Source organism: Arvicanthis niloticus, chromosome X (genome assembly GCF_011762505.2).
Source record: "Arvicanthis niloticus isolate mArvNil1 chromosome X, mArvNil1.pat.X, whole genome shotgun sequence".
Lineage (NCBI taxonomy): Eukaryota > Metazoa > Chordata > Mammalia > Rodentia > Muridae > Arvicanthis > Arvicanthis niloticus.
The window spans coordinates 15,185,738-15,209,794 of NC_047679.1; the positions used below are offsets into that span (position 1 = coordinate 15,185,738).

Genomic DNA, 24,057 nt, shown 5'->3' on the forward strand with positions numbered 1-24,057 from the left:
ATACACAATTTGGCACTCTGTAAAACATTCTAAATGTTTCTGAATGCAGCCTTTGTTAGATGCTCTTTTCCCTTCTTGGGCTGAATGGATCCTATGCTTTACTTCTTAGCAATTATCATATATACATACATAATTTTTTATGCATCTGCTCTTGTTCTAACTAAGACATTAATTTATGGAGAACGAGGTCAATACAGGTATTATTGTGGCATTTTGGACAAGAATAAATGTCAATGTTGGCAAGATAGGGTCAGGAAGCTTCTTACCCAGGCTTGGATAACAGGATCATTTATTGAGACAGGAGACATGTCTGTCTAAACCTGAGCTGGACAAGGACAATAATAACAGACATGACAAAGTGGACAGGGAGGAAGAGCATGAGGCCCCAGCACTACACAAACAACTACAGGCAACTAAGAAATGCTGAGAGCAGGAGAAATAGTCTTTCCCAAGGAAGAGCACAGCAATTGACTATCCAGTACCAATGATTATCCCTGAAAACATACATATGAGTATAATCATATGGACTGATCAAATTGTATTTATATATTTAGGAATATATAAGTGGGTGTGTGTATGCATAGCCAGTTAAAAAGAGGCCAAGAATTAGAGAGCAAGGGGTTCATAGAAGGGGTTGGAGGGAGGAAAAAGGAGGTAATGTAATTATATATTTCAAAAATAATTTATTGTAAAAAACCCATTCTGTCTATATGGAATATAGAGACATATAAACAGAGATAGACTAGAGAACTTAGAAATAGCTTCTCAAGAACCATAGAGAACAGGGGTAGAAACACAGAATTCTAAGTTTGGGATACTTAGGCAGTGTTACATCCAGAAAACCCTGTGAACTCTGCTAAGCCTCAGATAGCTAAACATCCTCATAAACATTTCATACACACACACACACACACACACACACGTTCTTTTAACAGACACATGTTAATTGCTTACTATACAGTATAATGTTTTAGGTGGCTAAGGATACAAAAAGGACAAATAATACAAGAGACCAGTTCTTGAAGAACTCTAAGTCTTTTAAGAGGACAGGCACAGGTTTCATGATGGGACAGAAAGAGTAAGAGCCAAAGGTGATGGATGGCTTTGAGAAAAATAGTATTTTCTAGATATAGCAGGGTAATTACACATATGAACTTAGAGCTGTTGGGACAGCACACCCAAGGCATGCATGAGCTCAATACAGAATCCCAGCATGGTGAACAGAGGTGGGCACAACCTTCACCCCAGCTGAGAGGCTACCAGCAATGGGTAATCAGAGGTAGCATTTTCTTTAATATGGCCTCAGGTAGGCTAACCAGGTTTCACTGTAGGGCCACACAAATGAGAGCACTTGAGTAGCACAGATTAGACTTGATTTTTTTTCAAAAAAGAGTACACAAAATTGAGTGGGTAGGAAGGGGTATCTGGGAGGGGTTAGGAGAGGGCAGTGAATAAGATCAAAATATATTGTACAAAATCCTAAAAGAACTAATACAAGTAAGAAATAATAAAATGACTACAAAGTAACAATAGCAGCAGCAAAAAAAGGTGGGTGGGGGGGGGGGGACAGGGATACAGATGGAACCAAGAAGGCACAGAGGAGGAAAGGCTTGTATCACATGGAAACAAAACAAGGATCATCTCTTAGATGATATTTGAATTCAATATTAAAGTGAGATTTAATAAGCTACACCAAAATGACAATGACCTTTTAAAAAAGAAGTTTGGGAAAAGCAGTTCTAAGCTATGAAAAAAAAAAACTGTACAAAAAAGAAACTACGAAAAACTCACAAAGGCTATTTTCAGGCTACTAGAGAAGGTAGTAGATTTTTATGTTCGGGTGTCCAGGGTAGGAAAAGCAACAGCTAGCAGTGAGGGTACAGATGATCAAGTATAAACTACGACAAGGACAATGTACAGTTTGCAAAGATTCAGTCTTTGTTTGTTTGTTTGTTTGTTTGTTTATTTGTTTTTTTGTTTTTCGAGACAGGGTTTCTCTGTGTAGCCCTGGCTATCCTGGAACTCACTCAGTAGACCAGGCTGGCCTTGAACTCAGAGATCTACCTGCCTCGAAAAGATTCAGTCTTGTACACCTCATCCAGGCAGTTGGGTTGCAGGTTCTTAGCAACTATTCATTCTGACAATGACATGCAGAAAAATTAAGAACCCAGGTCACCCACCAGAAAGGGAACTGACAGATAATTCCAAACTTTCTGTTCTCATTCAATATCTAGGGAAGTCATGGCTTCTGAATGATAGTAACTACTTTTATACCTAGATTTTATTGATATTACATACTATCTGGATTGCTCGCTTCTCTCTTCATTATCTGGTGTAGTCATGCTTTAAACACCATTTTGAAATCTTTCATCTGTCTGCTGCTGTGTTTCTGGAAGCACAGGAAGAACTTTCAAACATTTGCTTGTATCCATATGGTTCCTCCTGCTTGTTCAACATGGGGTTGAGAAAGAAAACTTGATTCTGCCAGGAAGCAGGTAGGCAAATGGCAGATCTGCACTTCTCCCTCCATTCCTGTACATCCAATCCCCCAGTTTCATCCACACCTCCTCAGAGAAAACCCTATGGCAGCCTACCTCTGTCTCATCTCTAATGGATTCCACAGATCTTCCGCTTCAAATCTCCCTCCACTCCACTGGGGCTTTGCCCCAGCCCCTAGATCCATCATGTACTCCCTGTAAAGCTACAGACATCTGGTCAGAGAAACAAGGAGGCTTAAGACCAGCTCTAGACTAGAACACCTGCCTAGGCCTCCCTTCTCACCCTGCCCCCACCTCTAGGAGATCCCATAGAACCTCCCTAAAATCCGTCCCACAAATCTGCTTTGTGCCCATCCTCTCCAGGAATCCACACGGGGAAGGTAAACAGGTTGGCTAAATTGTAGAACTTCATCTCTCCCTCCTCTGTTCCTTCAAGTCTAATCCCCCAGTCTCATCACCAGCTCTGCAGCAGAATACCTGCTGCAGTTTCTCTTTCTCTTTCCTTCCTGGCCCCATCTCTGGTGGATCACACAGGCCTTTTTTTTTTTTTTTTTCAAAGTTCCTTCCACCCAACATGGCTTGGTCCCAGCCCCCAACTCCACAAGGCAATTCAGAGAGCCCACAGGCCACTCTGACCTGGGAAGCAAGCCTTAGGGCTAACTGCAGATCTCCTCTCCCTCCATTCCTACAAGTGTAATTCTCACCCCCCCCCCCAGGAGGGGGCTCATCCCCAGTTCTGTAGCAGACCCTCTGCTGTGGCCTCTCCTCACCCTCTGCCTTCATTCCCAGGGGACTAAGGAGATCATAGTGGAACACCTTGCTTTCTTCCCTCCTCAGAACACTGAACTTTCCCCTAGCCCATGCCCATTCCCAAATGCCAGGCCTCAATACCCAGAAACACATTTAATCTAGAACTCCCAGTACCCATACCTATAAGGACCCCAGAAGACTTCCCTACCAGGCAACACACAGCCACCACACTCTCTTAACAACCAGAGAGGAAACAGAAACCAAAGAACAAAACATCTACCCAACAAAGACAAGACCAGATATCAGGACCCAGAATAGCAATCTTCCCAGTCCCAGATGGCTAGAGGCCAGCATAAAAACACAATCAATAACAGCCAGGAGAATATGTTTCCACTAGAGCCCAGCTACACTACTTACCTAGCAAGCCCTGTGTGTTCCAACATAGCTAAAACCCAAGAAAAAGACCTTAAAACAGCCTTTATGCATATGATAGAGGTCCTTAAAGAGGAAAAATAAATCCTTTAAAGAAATCCAGAAAAACACAAATAGTGGAAGGAAATAAAGAAAGCTGTTCAAAACCTGAAAGTAAAAACAGAATCAATAAAGAAAAACAAAACTGAGATGAAGTTCAAAATGAAAAATTTAAGAATTTGAACAGGAAGCAACAGAATCAATAAAGAAAAACAAAACTGAGATAAAGTTCAAAACGAAAAATTTAAGAATTTGAACAGGAAGCACAGAGATAAGCCTTAGAAACAGAATACAAGAGATGGAAGACAGAACCTCAGACCTTGACAATATAATAGAAGAAACAAATACCTGGGTCAAAGAAAAACGTTAAATCTAAAACAACAACAACAAAATCCTGACATAAAACATCCAGGATATCCAGGATACTACAAAAGTACTATATCTAACAATAATGAATATGGAGGAAAGAAAATACCCAGATCAAAGGCACAGAAAATAATTTTCAATGAAACCATAGCAGAAAAATTTTCTAATTTAAGGGATGAGATGGCTATCAAAGTATAAGAAACAAACAGGAAAAAAACCCAGGTCAAAGGCATAGAAAGTATTCCCCTAGGCATAGAAAAATTTCCTAACCTAAAGAAGGAGATGGCTATTAAAGTACAAGATGCATGCAGAACACCAATTAGATCGGACCAGAAAAGAAAGTCCCCTTGCTGTATAATAATCAGAACAGTAACCATACAGAACAACATTAACAACAACAACAACAACAACAACAGAAGAATATTAACAGCTACAAGGGGAAAAAGACGAAGAAATGTATGAAGGCCGACCTATTAGAACCACACCTGACTTCTCAATTGGAGACTCTAAAAGCCAGAAGGGCCTGAACAGATGTGCTGCAGACTCTAAGAGACCACAGATGCCAGCCCAGACTACTATACTTAGCAAAACTTTCAATTACCATAGATGGAGAAGATAAGATATTAAGTGATAAACTAAATTTAAGCAATATCTATCTACAAATCTAGCCCTACAGAAAGTATTGGAAGGTAAATTCTAACCTTATGAGGTTAAGTGCATCTAAGAAAACACAAGAAATAATCCAAGATCAGGAAAGTCAAAAGAAGAGAAACACACACACACCACCATCACCACCACCACCACCACCATCAACAATAGCAACAAATAACAGGAATAAAACAAGAATAAAAAAATGATTAGTCATTGGCATCAACTGTGTCAATTTATCAATAAGAAGACACAGACTAACAAAATGTATGCAAAAAACAGGATCCATCCTTCTGCTGAATCCAACAAACACACCAAGGATAGACATCACCTTAGGGTAAAGGGTTAGAAAAAGGTATTCCAAGTTAATGAACCTAAAAAACCACAAGCTGCAATAGTCATTTTAATATCTGACAAAACAGAGTTGAAACCACAATTGATCAGAAGAGATGGGGAAGGACACTACATACTCACCAAAGAAAAAAAGCCACCAAGGAGACCTTGCAATTGTTAATAGTCATGCCCCAAACACAAGTTTGCAAATGAAACCCTATGACAGCTTAAATCACACATTGACTATCACACACAGATAGGGGGAGACTTCAATACCCAATTCTCACCAATACACAGGTCATCAAGACAAATACTAAACAGAGAAATGCTGAAGATAAGTGTCATCATAAAGTAAATGGACCTAAGAGATACATGTACAGACGAGTTCACCCAAACACAGGAGAATATACCTTCTAATCAGCAGCTCATAAAACTTTTTCCAAAATTGATCACATTCTTGAACACAAAGGAAGTCTAAAGAGATACAAGCAAATCAAAATAACCCCCTGCATCCTATCTGACCAACTTGGATTAAAACATCAACAGAAGCTTTACAAACTCTTGCAAACTAAACAACTCATTACTTATTAAAAAAAAAATATGGGTCAACTAAATGACAAAATCCACATGATCATCCTGTTAGGTACAGAAAAGGTCACTGACAAAATCCCTTCATTATAAAAAAAAAAAAAAAAAAAAAAAAAAAACTCCTAGAGAGGTCAGGGATCCAAGGGACATACCCCAACATAATAAAGGCAGTTTACAGCAAGCCTATAAACCGACATCAAATAAAATAGAGAGAAACTCAAAGCAATCCCACTAAAATCAGGAACAAGACAAGGTTTTTTTTTTATTGGATATTTTATTTACATTTCAGATGCCATCCCCTTTCCCCATTTCCCCTCCCTAGAAAACCCCTATCCTATGCCCCCTTTTCCTTTTTGCTTTTATACAATTTTTTAAAAATGTTAATCAAAGGCTTTTTAAGTTTGGTAATGCTCAATCAGACTTATAATCAAGGGAACAGAGTAGAGGATCTGATCATACTCCAGGCTTCTTGGCCTGTGAGTTTGCAAGTTCTCCTATCTTCACCTCCCGTTTCACTGTAGGAATGCTGGATTTACAGACACCTACCATTGTGACAAGCTTTTTATGAGGGCTCCCGAACCCAAACTCCAGTCATTAGGCTAGCTTAGCTAATGTCTTTACCCACCAAGCTATCTCCCTGGCTTGATGATAAGAGTTTCTAAAACTTATTTCAAGACGTATTTTTATTTTATCTATATGAGTGCTTTACCTGCACATATATCTACATATCAAATGTGTGTAGTTTCTGTGGAGGCCAGAAGTCATTGGATCCACTGGAACTATATAGTACCAGCTGATCTTGAGTTCTCATGTGGATGCTAGGAATTGAATTTGGTGGGTTCCCTGTAAGAGCAACAAGTGCCTTTAATCACCATCTCTCTCTGGCTCGCAATATCTTTTTAATGAGATATATAGCTCTAGGTATCCTAAAACTCGCTCTGTAGATGAGGCTGGCTTTGAACTCAGAGAGATCTTCCTACCTCTGTCTCCCAAGTTCTGGGATTCAAAGAGTGGGGTACTACACTGGGCATGGTAAGTTATTTTTATTAGGTATATAAATTACTTATAAAAGAAAGTATTCTTTCTTAGCTTGTCACGTAGCACCTTACCTCTAATACCAAGTTCATATACCCGTGAAACAATATGTATAAGACTCTGAGTTGGAAAAGACTGAACTTTCAAATTTCATCTACACCTAACCAAAGATCACAAGTGAACTGCCAATATTACTCTCTACCATTCTAAAAACATCAATCACTAACACTGATAAGGGAAGAAGTACAGATATAAAGAATCAAAGACTTCATGAGAAAAGCTGTTAGAGACCTAACTGCCACTACTGAATGAATGGCCTGGGTATCAAATAATTTTACCAGCTTGTTCTATCAAATCTTACAAGAACAGGTATATTATTTAAATTAACCTAGAAATCGCAGACCAATTTCACAAGAATAAGGAACACACCCGAAACAGGATTATAAAAAAGCCCAAGAAGAGACTACTTGCTGACATTTACTCTAGAATCTGGGTACATGTTACCACCAACAAAAAAGAGAAAGAATAGTAAAGCCTAAGCCACCAGAGCGCCCAACAGTGCTCCATGTTTCTTTCTCAACTCTGATTTGTCACAAACTATTGACACTAACATTAATTGCTGCAGCTTTCAGAGGAAACAGTTGATAACGTGTATAAGAATCTTTAAAAAGTTCAGATCCAAAGGGACACAAACAAAACAAAAGACATGAATGTGGGAAGGAGATTAGTAGGAAACGGGTGGACAAGGGAGGGAGAAAGATAAGAGTGTGTGTGGGGGGGGGCGGTAATCTGGGTCCCCTGTGTAAGCAATAAGAGCCATTAACTATGGAACCACCACTCTAGGCCCCAGTCAGAATGCATGGCATTCATGAAACTGTTAAAGCACAAATTTAAGTTATAAAATGTTCATATACTTTAATTAAATAATAGCATTCTTTAAAAAACCAATAGTAATATTTGTGTATTAAAGGTAGTGATTGTGTAGTTATATAAATATACAAATAATTGTTGAATTGTGTATTTGACATGAGTTAAGTGTTTTTAATTAGCTTACATTTGTTTCCTTATGGTACTTTCATACATACTTGCTTTGATTGATTCTACACTCCTTCCCTCCCCCGTCTCTTGGACCCTCTATTTCCCTAATGTACCCTATTATTCCCAATATTCTCCTTCTACTTTAATAACCCATGTGTTCTATTATCTTCCACACCCCATCTCTTAAAGCTTCCATTTCTCTTCCTAACTTCATGGTTTATAAATTATGCTTCAATAAGCTGCTGGAAAATTCAGGCTAAAAACAATAGAAAATGCACACAATACTTTGAGTGCTAGGATAGTTATTGCTGTGTAAGTAACTGCACTATAAACACTGAAAGAACCAGCTCACTAAAGTCTATTCAACTGTACATCATCAGAATATATATATATAGAGGCTGATATCAGAAATGCAGACATGAATGGCGCCCTGACTCTGAACATGGAGGACTTCTCGGGCAGGCAGAAAGTCAACCAAAACACAGAATAAGTTAATTCAAATAGATCAGGAATTGTGGAAAGGAGTTAGGTGAAAGGGGAGGAGAGGAAAAGAAAGGGAAGGAAAGCGAGGGGAGGAGGGAAGCCATTCATCCTCAAGTACTCCCCTGGACCAGGAAGAAGACAAAGTGGGCCTTGAGCTACCATGTGATGCCGGGAACGTAATCCGGGTCCTCTGTGTGAGCAATACGAGCCATTAACTATGGAACCACCACTCTAGGCCCCAATTTTTTTTTTCTGAATCAGAGTCTCACTATGTTGTAAATGGATTTTTAAATCTCCAGATGTAATTGTCATCTCAGAGGCTTACTGCCTCAGTCTGCTAACCTAGGCCTAGTCCTGGAAGCTTCTACCCTCCATAGAATATAATCTAGGCCATAATGTTTTCAGCCTCTGAGACTTGCTGCTGAATAAGCTCACCCTTCCTAGTTCTTTCTGAGCTCTGGCTGGCCGATTCAACTCAGCTGTTCTGGCTCAAAACTCCCCTCAAAGATGACTGGAACAATCTGGTTTCTCTCAGCTTCTCCTGAATTGTTCTGCTTGCCTTCATACTAACTCTGGCAATATGTTCTAATCTGGCTCCTTCTCTTTCTCTGGCTTGTTCTCTCTTCAACATGTCTTTGTACAACTGTGCTGGTAGAACTGCCTGCTTTCTCTTCATTTCCCCTTAAGTAGCTTTCCTTTTCTCTCTCTGCTTGTGAGAGTTAGGCCTATCCTATTCTGTCAAATCTTTCATTCATCAGTTTGTCTGCTCCTCAATTATACAGCACTATCGAACTTGGGTGCCTCCTTCTACAAACTCACTTTACCTTCATTGTTTGGGATTAAAGTGTGTGCTAAGGACTGAGCCACACCACAACTAGAAACAGGTTTTATTTTTATTAAACAACACAATCTTGGGGTTTACAGTGTGATCAAATATCCTGCAACACTATGTAGTCCTAGATATCCCGAAATTTCCTATGTAGACCAGGCTGGCTTTGAGCTTAGAGAGAGCTTCCTCCTTCTGTCTCCAAGTTCTGGGATTAGGGGCATGAGCTACTACCATTCTGGGCTTGGTAAGATATTTCTTATAAGGTATATAAGTTACTTAGAAAGTAATCTTTCTTAGTCTGTCACAGAACCCCTTAGTTTTAACTTAAGAATCCTTCCCAGTAACCTGGGAAGCTCCTGTTTCTACCACTGTATCACTTAACAATAGTCCTCTTCACTATTGGAGGTGTGCCAAGTCTGGGTGGGTTTTTTTCCCCCAGTGCTTTCCTAAGCATAGGCAGAATAGGGTGCAAGGATTGGAAAGCATGTACCCGAATACAGAAAGCCTCTCCCCACATCTACCCCCTTTTAGAGACAGGATCTTAATATGTAGCTCTGGCTGTCCTGGAACTTACTCTATACCAGACTGAATTCAAATTCACAGAGATCTGCTTGCCTCTACCTCCAAGATGCTGGGATTAAAGGCATGCACCACATGCACCACAGCCAGCAAGCCCTTCTATGAGGCCCCTTTTTGCTAATAATTTTAGATCCTTCTCTAATTTCTTAGGATCTGATGGTGGAAATGACAAAAAAATATAACTGAATATACAGTGTGATAAATTCTGGGAGGAGCAGTGTTCTAAAAGAGGGACCTGAGCCAGTGTGAGGTTAGGAAGGGTTTCTCAGGGGTAATAATCTTAACTGAATGCAGCAAATGGTTCACTAAAACACTGGAGGTCAGTTACTACAGATCTAATTATTACATTGACTGACTGATTGCTTGATTTTGTGGGGGCAAGAAGCATGTGTGCCATAGCACATTTGTAGAAGAGAGAGGGCGATTTGCAGGAGTTGGTTCTCTTTCTATCATATGGTTCTTAGGGATTAAACTCAAGTTAGGCTTCATGGCAAGTGCCTTTACCCACAAAGCCATCTTATCTGCCTACTGCATCTCTATTTTAAGTACTTTCCAGAAGAATTGGAAACCATCTTCAACTGTTACAAGATGGTTAAATACACTGAAATATATCCTATTTTCCTATTCTAGGCAGCAAAACTTTTAGCACTTAGCACATCAATACTACAGTATCACAGTGGTTGGCAAACAACCAGTATTTATTGAATTAATGAACGAATCCAGATTGGGCAACAAATATCACAGAAATCATTTTAATATGTGTTCCAGCTAGGTTCATGTCAATTTGTCAGAAGCTAGAGTCATTCTGAAAGAGAGAACCTCAATTGAGGAAAAAAACGCTACCAAACTAGTGTATGGGAAAACCTGTGGTACATTTTCTGGATTGATGATTGACATAGGGTGGAGCTCAATGTGGCCATTGTCACTCCTGAGCTGGTGGTTCTGGGTGCCATAAGAAAGACGGGTCAAGGACAGTTCAAGAAAACCCACAGCATCAACTATCCTGGCTCATAGGGGCTCATAGAGACTAAACTGACAGGTAGGAAGCCTGCATGAGACTGACCTAGGCCTTCTGTATATATGTTATAGTGATATAGATAAGTCTTCTTGTGGGATTCCTAGCAGTGGGAGCAGGAGCTGCCTCTGAGTCTTTTGCTGGCTTTTGAGACCCTTTTCCTCATACTGGGTTGCCTCCTCTGGTCTTAATACAATGGAAGGTGCCTAGTCTTACTGCAACTTGACATGTCATGTTTGGTTGATAACCATGGGAGGACTGCCCTTTTCAGAAAAGAAAAGGAGGAGTTGTTGAAAGGGAAGCAAGGTTGGGGAGGAGGACTGGAAGGAGAGGAGGGAGGAGAAACTGTGGTCAGGAGGTAAAAATAAATAAAGGCAAGGAAGGGAGTGAGGGAGGAAGAAAGGAAAGGAAAGGAAAGGAAAGGAAAGGAAAGGAAAGGAAAGGAAAGGAAAGGAAAGGAAAGGAAAGGAAAGGAAAGGAAAGCAAGCAGGCTGAGCACTTCTCCATGGCTTTCTTAGCAGTTTCTGCCTCCAAGTTACTGCCTTATGTTCCTTCCTTGACTTACCTTAGTGATGGACTGTGATGTGGAAGTGTAAGGTGAAATAAACTCTTTCCTTTTCAAGTTGCTTTTGGTCATGGCGTTTCATCACTGCAACCGATACCCTAATTAAGACAATAAACATACTTCTTAAAGGACTGCTACAGCTAATGACCTAAAAGCCTATAAAAATGCGATATGAATGATCCTATAGTATATGTGCTATGATAGTCCCATTTTATACACAAGGAAAAAGGAGTTAGCGAACCATACAAACATAATATAACATAAAATAATTTGGGTGAATCTGACTCCAGAACACATCCTTTTATACTGCCAACTCATCCCAACAACAGGCGAAAAGTATATTGAGTAGTTCAGATGAGAAACAGGCAAATGATCAAGAAATATATGAAAAGATATCTAACCTTATTAATAATCGAAGAAAAACAAGTGAAAGCAGAGATCCCATGTTTAGTCCCTATAATTATAACAATGAATTCCCTTCCCCCCTCTCTCACAGATACAAACATACACACACACACACCACTGGTGGGAAAATATACCATATGCATAAGATAATTTGGCAATATCAAAATTGAAATCTCTTTATACTTTTGTATAATTTATTTTATATGTGCAGATGTGGGGGATGTAGGGGATGAACCACAGAACACATGTGGACATCATCGGAGGAAACTGTGGAGTTGGTTCTTTCCTTCCAACTCTACATGGTTTCTAGGAACTGAACTCAGGCAGCCAGGCTTACTCAGCAAGCACCTTTGCCTGATGAGCCATTTCATAGGCCCAGAAACTTTCCTTTTGTAGAAAGTTTCACAAATGTCAAAAGTTATTTATTACAAAGTTATTCCTAAAGTAGAGGGGGAATCCCTGGGACTGTTCTATATTTCCATCCACGAGGGTGTATTTAAATGAATTATAATACCATTGGGTTTAATACTGCAACTCCACTAAAGAGTGGACTTCTACGGAAAGACCATCATTGTTTATTGACATGTGGCCATGTGGAAAAAAAGAAATGGCACATAATATGTAGATTACCATTTTATTAATGTGGATATAATATTGATGATACAACTTGCTATAGAGATGAAATTACCTAGTTATAATAGTCCCATTGTCTTAGGCTTAGGAAAGGCATGGTGAATAAGACATGAGAGAAAATATTGAAAGGGAGAGAAAACAGAGAAGTCTCATATTTTAACTGCATGTCCTAAGATGTATAGAAGAGTGTGAGTCTGGAGGCATACTGCCTACTTTGTAGCTGAGCTATGTGCTTTCTAGATGGGCAATTATTAGTAGCAGCCCCCACCCCAAGCCTTAGGTTCTTTATCGGTGACAGACAGATAACCGTGCCTCGGTCTTAAGATTCTTATGAGGGTAAATTAATCAATGTACCCTGGAGATACAGAGTAAAAGTAGTGAATCAACAGGAGCTGTTACTGTTCTCAAACTAGGCACTGTGCCAAATGTTCATGCATTCATTGAAGTGACACCAACATCCTTTGAGTTGATCTAGCTTCCCCTGGAGGCTCACATCCTTCAGAGCCTCAGTGCCTAGAGTATATTCTAAGTCTGACTTCAGGGTCCTCTCCATGAGGACTTGCCCTTACTGCCCTCCTATCATGGTTAAGGGAACTTTAGTTGGTTTGGTCAGAGGCACAGTTTTCCAGAAGGTGCCCTGGCTTTATAAGGATGGTCTGATCTCAAAATCGAATGAGTTGGTTTTACTACCCCAGAGGGAGAAGAGGAAGAAAACAGAAAGAGAAGGAAAAGAACAGAGGGAATGAGAATGTGGAAGGAGACTACTTTGTTTTTTATCTTTAGCAGAGGCCTGAGATACCTTAGGGCCAAGGCGGAAGGGGGTGGGGTGGGATGTGGGCGGGGCTGAGCGAGAGGCTGGGATGAAAGCTGCTTCCCAGTCCAGCCCACAGCACTCACCGTCTTTGGTTCGTCCTCAGTGCAGGGCAACAGGTAAGAGGTACTTTCAGTGTTCTTTCTGGGCTCTCACCCACACTGTACATTGACCCTGGGTGACTAGACCTGACTTTTGACCTTCACAGAAACTGTCTCGTCTGTTTTGGGGTTAACCTTTCTTTCCCATCTCTCCCTCTTTTATTAGTTTCCAGTACCATTCATCTTACTTCACTTATTCTCAGACATTCTTGCTTTCTGTTACTTTTCCCTCAAAGGACTTTTCTCTGGAGCTTCTCAAACCCATTTCTGTTTCCTTCAACTCTGTATCTTTGTCTCCTCTTGTTTCTGTCTCTTCATCTCCTCTGTTTCTCTAGGAAAGAAATCTTAACATTTCTTCCAAAATTCACCACGTGCCCAAGTCACTTGACCCCTTTCCTTCTGCTTGGCCTAGAGCAGAATGCAAGGTTTCAGAGCCTTGGGGGTAGGGGTGGGGGTCAGATCCAGGAAAGGAAAACTGGAGGCTTTGGTGGGGGGTGGTTAAGAATGGTAAGGCAAGATGCAGGAATTGAGAGGTTGCAGAATTAGCAGAAATAAAGGAGAAAAGGTGGAAGGGAATTGTCATTGTGCCAAAAAAGCAGGAAATTTGGAGTCTCACTCTTAAGTCACTGTGAGACCCCAGGCAGGTCATTTATCCTTTGACAAGAGAGCCTGCCCAAAGTTCCCACAAATTTCTTCGTTTTGGTTTTGTGGTCTACATTCTTCTGTTTTTAATTCTCCTATGGTTTTCTGGGATTGGAAAGAGGGTACTAGGAGGGGAGGTAAGGTCTGATGCTTCCCAGACTTAAATGATTCTTAAAAGCAGGCCACAAGTAATGGGAGCCAGAGCACAGGAAAGCTGCACAGTTTCTGGCTTCCCTGCTGGGATGGTGGCCCAGCTGATCTTTCTGGCCTATGGGACTGCAAATTGGGTGCTGACATAAAAGAGAATTGTAGAGATACAGGGGAAAAAACACCTTTGAGCAATGATGCCACTTGTCCTGAAAATTCCCCACTCTCTCTTTGATTTTCTTTTAAGAATCCTGGCAATATTTCCTATGCAGTGGGATATATAAATCATTAAGTGGTGGAATGAATTAATAAATATCCAACAGTGCCTCAAATCTGACTTCAGGACATCTGGGGAAAGTGTTGGTCATAAAAGATGAATGCACAGTAATGGGGCCTATATTACTGTAACAGAGTGGCTTGGTGTCTAGAGTCAAGTACTCAGCTAAGAAAATATGGACTGTTTGGACCATGGATTCATGGTGGCTAAGATAGGGGGTCTCTGGAGCCAGGCTGCCTAAGTTGAAATTTTGCTTCTTTTGCTTAACAGTCAGCCTGGGTGAGTCATTCGATTGTCTGGGGCCTCGGTATCTATTTCCAACATTGTCCTGAGGACTGAGTGAGTCTATGTATGTGGAACATTGACAATGGTCAGAGCTCTGTTAATATTTGAATATCAAAACCAGAAGATAAATTATGAAATCTCCAATCTAATCCAATGTCTGTGGAGAAAGTAAGGTTCAGAAAGGGTGGAGGGGGCAGGGGAGTCAAAGTTCATACACAGTAAATTATAATAAAAGTGAGACAAAAAAAATCTCATCTCCAGCTTTCCAGACGAGGCCTGATATGTGCATGGTGGAACTTGGATATTTTGTTTGAGAAAATATCTGCTACTTAGTCGTGACTGGCTGGGAACTATGCAGCCCAGGCTAATATGCAATTCAGGATCCTGTTGTCTCCACTTCCTGTGGTGTCAAAATACCCAGCCAAGAGATACCCTAAGAGCCTATGTTCTTAATACCCTCAACTGCCTGAAATGCTTCTTCTATTCAGCTTTACTCATTCCCGGTTCATACGAAATGTTGTTCTGGAATGGATGTTAAGAGTCTAAATACAAAGTTATGGGTCATAATGATGTTCAGGAAGATCAGGGTAGGACAAGAGAAATTGTTACTGGAGCTTTAAAATAAACTCAAGACTTCAATTCACATCAAGAAGTACTCTGTATTTTTCCCAGGACCCTCAGTATAGCACCAATAGCCGCACAAAAATGGTGAGTCCACTGAACCTTTTCTGGTTTTGCACATGGAAGTAGGCCTTAATCAACCATCATTCCAGGGTAGTACTTTGCCTCTAATTTTAAGGGCTTCCTGTCTCACTATATACTTCAATGCTATTCTCAGTGTCAGAGAAGCAGTTTGTACGAACCTGCAGGAACCTGGGCCATCCATCTTGACTCCCTACAGATTGCCAGAGCCGGCCTTGGCCAGATGCTCAGACGTGATTCCAGGAAGGGGTTCTTCTTCTCTCCCACGCCCTGGCTTCATCTTAGGGAGTAGCCAGACTCTAATGGTGATAAACTCTAGGGGCTTTATCTATGGTCTGCAGGCTCAGCCTTGAGTGCTTTAGCCTTCATGGGCAGGCAGGCAGAAGGGCGATTCTTATTTCCAGATATGAGGTAGGCACTGGACCCAACCAATGGCCTACCAGGTGATGTAGGCAGAAGAATTACCTCACATTTGACAACTGATCAAAGCTAAGACCCAGAAAGGAGAAGTGCCTTGCCCAAAAACATTGAACAAAGAAGCTAGGAAGCTAGAATGTAAATTTAAAAGTCTAACTTTTTATGTACCAGCCATCAGGCTGAAAGGTTCACAAGTTTCTTTCTGTTTGTTTGTTTTGTTTATTACATCTAATCCTTCCAACCAGCTTTCTGCTTTTTGTCACCACAGGGCTCATGTGACCAGGCCCACAAAGTAACTCAGGCTGCTGTGACAGCCTGAGAAGGGAGGGAGGATGTTCTAAGATAGAATAAGATGACTGGGTTGCTTTGTAAAGTAAGAGGGGGTTGCTTGTTCTTTGAGATTAGGGAGAGAAAAGAAGTTGCCAATAGCATAGGCCCAAGAATTCCTCCTGCTCCCTTGTCCCTCACATAATAAGGCTTTATACACTGAGCCTTTTGCTTTCTTGGCAGAGCCTTAGTCTTCCCACTGTCTTTCCTATCTCTCCTATTGATTGTGCTGTTCTGTATCTTGTCCCTACCCATTGATTCTGGCTCTACAATTGGCTTCTTTTCTTCTAATCTGTTTCTTCCTGCTCTGTCCTTCGTTTTGGTCTCAACCCTACCTCCTCCCTTCCTTTCACCCACCTGTTTCCTTCTTAAATACAGATTTATTATTTTTAAATTATGTGTATGTCTTTGGTTCTGTCATAGGTATGTATTCATGAGTGCCAAGCCAGTGGAAACCAGAGGCATTGGATCTCCTTGAGCTGGAGTTCCAGGGAGTTGTGAGCCATAACAACATGAACACTGGGAAGCAAACCTGGAAGAACAGTATTTACTCTTAACCACTGAGCCATTTCTTCTGTCACTACCATGGTCTCTTGAGCTTTCAGTGTTTTTAAAGATTCACTTGACTTATTCATTGCTTTTCTCCCACCACCACTCCAACAGGGTCAGGTTCCCCTCCCTTAAGTCTGTTATAGTCTAGCCCTTTTATCTCTGTGCTCCAGTTCCCTTGCTGGATTCCTTCCTCTCCTGCTTAATTTTCAGTCTTTATGTTACTCTAGGATACCTGTCATCCCTTTGTTTGTTTGTCCCTCCCTGTATGTTCCCTGCATCTCCTTTTTTAGTCTTATCATCTTGCCCTTCTTTCTGTACCCCCATCATCCTCATGTCTTGCTTCTCAGTATCAGTCTTCCACTCCATGTACCTTTCTATTTCTACCTTGCTCTTCTTCCTTCCAGCTCCGATGTTTCTCTTTCTCAGTTTCAGGTCTTCCTCCTCCACCACCATACTTTTGTTCACTCTATTCTTTTATCTTTCTGAAGTTGTCTTGATTTTTCCCGTACCCCCCTATACTCTCCTATTGAAGATCATAGTTACTCATTAATTTACTACGAAGTTCAGCCAATATTCAGTGAGAGTTATATGTCATTTGCTGTATCTTTTTCTATTCATTTTCCCTGTCTTTTCTCCAGCCCCTTTCTTTTCTCTATGTTAGCCTTTGTCTTCTTTACTGATCTACATAGATTATGTCTTCCAGCCTCTTTGGGTCTTATTTGTACCCCCTCTTTTATCAGAGTTTAACCAAAAGTCAAGAAAAAAATCCAAACATATCAAAATACCAACCTGGTGGTACATATCCTGTAGGGCACATGACTGCCCTTTCCAGTTTCCAGGATCTCCTTAACTTGACAGCTGGCTTTAAGCTCCTTTCCCCTCTATGGTAGAGAATTCTCTGGACACAGCAGGACTAGCCTCAGAAGCTCCTGTAAATGGCATCTGTCTGCATAAGTGGGCGGAGTCTTCATTTAGTAGAGGATAGCAGTCTTTGAAAGATAGTAAGTAGTCTTAGGTGTTGATCAAAGGGTAGATTGTCAGCTGTCATTCTGCAGCACAAAGTCACTTCAATGATCTTCACAATCACTGAGCAGCTGGTGGCAGAGTAAATCAGAAACCACGTTTTCTGGCCTCTAGTTAGAAGCTGCCTGTTTCTCTAGTGGTGTTTCTCATTTCTCCCTCACATTTTAACACTTTAACATTTTAACAGCAAGGACTCCTGGCTGAGAAGGATAATGAGGGGATCTCTGAGGAAGGCAACTACATTTGAGTGGGAAAGTAAAGGCAAAGAATTAAACAGACATGACTTTGGGCTTTTGGCCAGGCTCTTATGATGGAATCTCATCTCTTCCACAATTTCTACAGGACTTTGGGCTCAGGATGGTAGCAGCAGCTATGTTGCTACGGTCCTGTCCAGTGCTCTCTCAGGGCCCCAAAGGCCTCCTAGGCAAAGTGGCTAAAACCTACCAGTTCCTATTTGGTAGTGGACGCTGCCCCATCCTGGCCACTCAAGGACCAACTTGTTCTCAAATCCATCTTAAGGCAACCAAGGCTGGAGGAGGTAAGAAGAGCTTATTGGCAAATGGGAATTTCTGGGTCATAAAGACAGAGTTCCAAATCTGACTATCATTACCTAACAGCTTGGAGAAATAATGTGAAAATGTCAAGGTACAATGAACTGACCTAAAAACATATATTCAGGATATTCATAAAGTAAATATAAATTACTCTCTAAATTCCAGGGTATGTATAGAGACTCATATACTATACTTCAGCCATTTTGAACGACGTTAAAATTGCTGAAATCTATTCTCTTGTACTACAATCCCTTGCCTTTGCTCTTGACATAAAACCTTATCCTATACTATTATCTCCTCTCAATTTTCCCATTAAACACTGAATTTGGACATTATGGCTTTTGAAAATCTGGCCTAGACGCCTAGCCTATCTGATACAACTCTTGGTCACATCCCTTATATCTTGTAGGTTTCATTTGTCCTGTGTTCCCTCCCATCCCACTGTTCCCAATGTGTTATTAGTATGTGCTATTTCTCCCTGCTTAAGAACTCCCCTAACAGTGAGACCAGATTGATTTAACTCCTTGTCTCTATCCTAGGGGTCTCTAGAATATAATAAGTCTCAGTAATCACTGCTGAGCTGAATGCATAGCTAAGAATGAATGTGCAATTACTCTCTTACCTTGTGTAGACTCTCCATCTTGGGCTAAGAGCCATTGTCCTTTCATGCTGTCAGAACTCCAAGACGGGGAGAGCAAGATTGTGCAGAGGGCAGCTCCAGAAGTCCAAGAGGATGTCAAGACTTTCAAGACAGGTTGGAGTCAACCTCCATCTTATCCAACCTCCATTCCTAATGACTAAACCCACATTATCAGATTCTTGAGCTAGGCAAATCCAAGGAAAGCTTGTGGACATTTCATGATGGGAAGACTTGGCCTTTTGCAGAGGAGCTATAATAGGCAGTTGCCAATGCATACACATGCACAAACTCCTATACCTTATAGGCATCAGTCTAAAATGGGCCCTCTTCTCCCCCAAGTGCCTAAATAGAATCCAAAAGGTTGGGATCTCAATTTAAGCAAACCACATTGTGTTCATATTAAGGAAAAAGAGAAGAGGATAGATGCTTCATACACATAGTCCATTAATTAGCTTTGTTTCCCCCCAATGTATTTTGCATTATTATTTTATTAAAAAAATTCAAAGAAAGCCTTTTTTTTTTCTTCAACAAAACAATCTTTATAAGGGTATAAAATTCAAGGACAACCTGGGCCGAGCACCCAAAACAATTACACTTAAGCGATGACCATACCATTGGCATCTTCCACAGGCCACTTTGAGTTATCACTAAGAATAAAACAAATTATTAAAATTGAATGATGTTCAGAAAAGAAGACTAACATGTACTCCCTAGTGCAGGGACTAGGGTACATAGCCTGGTTGCCTTACCTAAAGGGCAATGAAGTGTGAGTCACATTAAAGAAGGTTTCTGGACATTCTAGGCATTGCTACTAGGGATACAAGTGGATGCTTACTTTGTAGACAAGTACTCCAAGAGCCTTGTGCACTTTCTAAATTTGAGTTTCTATACAAGACACCAAACTAAAGAGGACAACAAATACTGTCTTGTTTTCTCTCTTCATGCCAATGAGTTCCATATTCCCCCATCAGACCTGCTGAGCTCCATGGATTCAACCACCCGAGGCCATTCATTCCCTCGTTTCCAGGGTCCCGAGCAGACTGAAGGGGCACTTCCCCATCTGATTCAGAACAATATGACTGGTGAGTTTGCCAAGATGGGAATGAAGGGTGCAGGAACAGGGCAGTAGCTGCTGAAAGTATGTGGGACACAGGAGAAGAGAGGAAATGTAAAGACTTTTAAACAAAAGAGACTTCAAAAGGAAGTCTTAGTGCTGGTGTTGCTGGGGCTGTGTCTTCTGTAATTAAGTCACTTCACTCAAACACTTAGTCATCTATGGTAAGAAAAATTAAATGCCATCTACGGTAATGTGGTGTTTCTAGTTCATGCTGATGTCTCATTAAAAATTAGGCTTCCCTCCACTATTTGTTTCCCACATTCTCTCAAAGGTTTTCACCCTTCACAGATTCCCTTTCTGTCTCTTATGTTTATTTTTCATAATGGAATTCGCTTTATTTTTCTAATATAGGAATAAAAATATTTTTAACAGAAACAGGAAAATAAAGAGTAAATTACCATCTACTATTAACTTTTTGTTATACTTTCTCCCAGACACACCTTCTTATGGCTATACACACACAAAGGCACAGACACACACGCACGCGCACACACATGCACAAATACATACACAGAAAGGGAATTTTCCATCCATTCTCATTATCATAATCACTGTCTGCTTTGTCCACTTACCAATGCAACCTCATATCACTTATCCCTTTGTGTCCATTCATACACAGAGCTCCATAATCACTATTAATGGCTGAATCCTGTTCCGTGGTGTGAATACATCATTATTCATGTAATCCAGGACCTATAATTCTGGTTGTTTCTACAGCTTTTGTATTCTTCTGGTTTAGACTACATGTTAGCTTTACATCCACATGAATATACCTACATAAAATCCAATAGTTTTACCTTTTTCATTATCTACACCAACGTGTCACTTCTTTGCTGAGCATTAATTTGCTATATGACTTTGGTCTAGCTAGCTGTTCTTTTCATGCCCCAGTCACTTTATCTGTCACATACAGATACTAACAGAACTCTCCATATCAGGTTGCTATGAGAAACCAAAAAAAAAAAAAAAAAAAAGCATCTTTAAGGGTTCTGGAAGTAGGGTTCATATGTATTGGGCATTCATTAGTGCCAGCTATGATAATAAAATAAGATACTATCTAGTTTTAATCACAACCAGTATTATTATTATGCTTCTCATGATACTCTAACTACCCTATATCAATTATCAGTGTTATCCTCAGATTCTCACACCTTGGCAAGAAAAGAATTCTAAGCAGCAGTCTACTACATACGAGGACATTAAAACATAAGAGAATTTTTTAAAACCATTTTTTGACCTTGAATTATTTTGGTTGGCATTCAAAGTAATGGTTTTTACAAGGCATCACTGTACATATGTGTTATTATATTTTATTCTCATTTGTTCCTTTCTCCCCTTGGTTCCCCTTCTTTACCTAGTTAGCCTTCTGTTTGTTGTTCCTATTACATATATTCCCTTTTCTGTTTTTTGACCTACAAATACACATGTACAAACATATACACTATATACACAGTTTAAATTTTAAGTCCCACATATATATGAAAGAACACATGCAATATCTGTCATTCTGTCGGGCTTAAATTGTTTAACATAATGATTTCCAGATCTAGCTGTTTTCCAGAAAATGTCAGGATTCCATTTTTTACAGCTGCACAACATTACATTGTTTTATATGTCCAACATCTTTCTTATTAATTCATTTGCTTATAGACATCTAGGCTGGTTCTATTTCCTAGCTATTATGCAGAGTATAGCTATAAAGATGAAAGTGTAAGTATCGTTGTGGTATGCTGACTTGGCGTCATTGGGGTATATGATCAGGAGAGATAATTCATATAGAAGGTCTGTTTTTAATTGATTCTTTTGAAAAGTTTTATTTTTATCATTTTAAAATTACACATATGTATGTGCATGCATGCAAGTGTGTGGTAATGCCCTTAGAGACTAGATGGGTCAAATGCCCTGGAACTGGAGTTACAGCCAGTTGTGAGCCACTTGATGTGGGTACTGAACCAAGTGCAGGCCCTGTACAAGAACAGCATGCACTACTGACTTATCTCTATAACCTCTGTTATTTTTCTGAGAAACTTCCTCACTGATTTCCATACTTGCTGTACCAGCTTACGTTCCCACCCTTGGTGTATAAGATTTCCTCTTTGCCCACATGCTCATCAAAATTGGTTGTCATTTGTTTTCTTGACAATAGCTACTCTGACTGAAGTGAGATGAAACTTTTTAGTTTAGTTTTTAAACTGCTTTTTAGTAGTTTAAATCTGCATTTCCCTGGTGGCTAAGGATGTAAAATATTCAGTGTCTATCTGAACTTCTCTTTTGAAAATTGTCTATTTGGTTCATCAGCCCATTTACCAATTGGATGATTTGTGGGTTTTGTGGTGCTTAATTTTTGCAGTAGAGAGGATTCATTGCTGGCTTAGGATCACAAAACTACCAGGCGAGAAGAGACATGACTAGAAACTAGGTCTAACAATGTTCCTTTCTCTGGGACTGAAGTGGTAACTCCTGTAAAGCATCTTCCACACTGACTCTGGAAAGAAAGATGAGGCCATGCTAAGAGTAGAAAGCCTGAGTAAATTTCTGAATGTATTACTGAGTTAATGAGAAACAGAGGGATGGTTAAATAAAATAACACAGAGAGTTAATGTGAACCAAAATTGGGGAAATGGCTCAGTGGGTCAAATGCTTGCTGTGCAAGCCCAACAGCCTGAGTTCAAGTCCTCAGAATCTACACAAAAGCCAGATGTAGCACAAGTGTTGATAATCTCAGTGTTGTCCCAACCAAGAGATGGAAGGTATAGATGGGGAAAAAAATCCCTGGAAGCTGATGGGTCAACTCATCTGCAGTACACCACAGTGAACAAGAGACCCTCTTCTCAAATACAGAAATAGAGACTGACATCTGTGGCTGTTCTCTGAATCCCACACATGCACCGTGACATCAACACATCTGAATGTGTGCACACACAGAGTTATAGACACATATCGCATCAAACATTAGAAGAAAAAAGTCAATGAGGACTAGTAAGACATTTGTTGAGCAAATAAATGAATAGGTGAGAAGACAATGAGAAAACTTAAAATCAACTACATGGGTAAAATAAAGACTACCCAGGGAGCGATTTGAGTTAAATTATTATTTCTATTTCTACTCCTGCAGGAAGCCAGGCTTTTGGTTATGACCAATTTTTCAGAGACAAGATCATGGAGAAGAAACAGGACCACACCTACCGTGTGTTCAAGACTGTGAATCGCTGGGCTAATGCCTACCCCTTTGCCCAACACTTCTCCGAGGCATCTATGGGCTCAAAGGATGTTTCTGTCTGGTGTAGTAATGACTATTTGGGCATAAGCAGGCACCCTCGTGTCCTGCAGGCCATACAGTAAGTAGTAGAGTGTGGACTATGAGTTGTGGGTCACATGTAGAGATGTAGAGCCACATTAGTAGTGGACACCTTGGTTCTACGGCCACTTCATTTGTACAAGGTCCCCCCCCTCAAGTGTATCTACTCCTCAGATATGAACTAAGTCAGCCAACACATTGTGTTTGATTCATTATTGGTGTCAAGGATGATAATAGAAACTAAGACCCACTGACTTCATGAGCTAGAAACCAAAGTTTAGAATGATGTGAGAAAGAAAGGGAGGAAGGAAGAGAGGGAGGGAAGAAGGAAGAAGGGAGGAGAGAGGAAGGAGAAAGGAGGAAGGGAGGGTTTCCTTTAGATTTTCCAAACTACTCAAATCACTTCTACTTTCTACCTCCATTCTAGGGTATTCCTATGTGTCTCCATCTTTCCTCTATTTTATAACCAAGGACAGCCTTTATGCAGGACCATTTATATTAGTACTGACCACATTAAGGAAGGCTTTCCTATTTTCTCAGTGCCTAACAAAGTTGTGTTTTGTTTTTTCTTGTCTTCCACTTTCTGGGGGCCAGGGAGACCCTGAAAAATCATGGAGCTGGAGCTGGGGGCACTCGTAATATCTCAGGTACCAGCAAGTTTCATGTGGAGCTTGAACAGGAGCTGGCTGAACTACACCAGAAGGACTCGGCTCTGCTCTTCTCCTCCTGTTTTGTGGCCAATGATTCTACTCTCTTTACACTGGCCAAGCTTCTGCCAGGTGAGCACAAGGTGTGAGATGGTGAGAGCTATCTATATTCAAGGCTGGGGTCCTGCAATAGAGCATCCAGTCTCACTGGATGGCCCCCCTCCCACTCTTTTGAGCTCCTTTTTGCCTGACACACATAGACTTGACAGTGCATGGTTATA

General features: G+C 40.5%; 1 protein-coding gene and 1 long non-coding RNA gene across 3 annotated transcripts in view; one reads left to right on the plus strand and one right to left on the minus strand.

The window, feature by feature from the left end:
- The window catches only part of LOC143435576 (uncharacterized), a 37,711-nt gene extending 19,846 nt beyond the window's left edge, over window positions 1-17,865 (minus strand). The window contains exons 1-2 of the long non-coding RNA XR_013106016.1: window positions 17,287-17,865; window positions 11,199-11,296 (exon numbers count right to left, since the gene is read on the minus strand). This is a non-coding gene — a long non-coding RNA (uncharacterized LOC143435576). The remainder of the gene's footprint in view (window positions 1-11,198; window positions 11,297-17,286) is intronic.
- Window positions 1-24,057, plus strand: part of Alas2 (5'-aminolevulinate synthase 2) — a 38,249-nt gene that overhangs the window by 3,659 nt on the left and 10,533 nt on the right. The window contains exons 2-6 of one of the 2 annotated variants that reach the window (XM_034485731.2): window positions 17,863-18,058; window positions 18,706-18,828; window positions 19,686-19,796; window positions 22,947-23,169; window positions 23,724-23,908. In XM_034485731.2, coding sequence (XP_034341622.2) covers window positions 17,863-18,058; window positions 18,706-18,828; window positions 19,686-19,796; window positions 22,947-23,169; window positions 23,724-23,908 — 838 coding nt within the window. The remainder of the gene's footprint in view (window positions 1-17,862; window positions 18,059-18,705; window positions 18,829-19,685; window positions 19,797-22,946; window positions 23,170-23,723; window positions 23,909-24,057) is intronic. The other variant, XM_076918825.1, reaches the window with a different exon arrangement.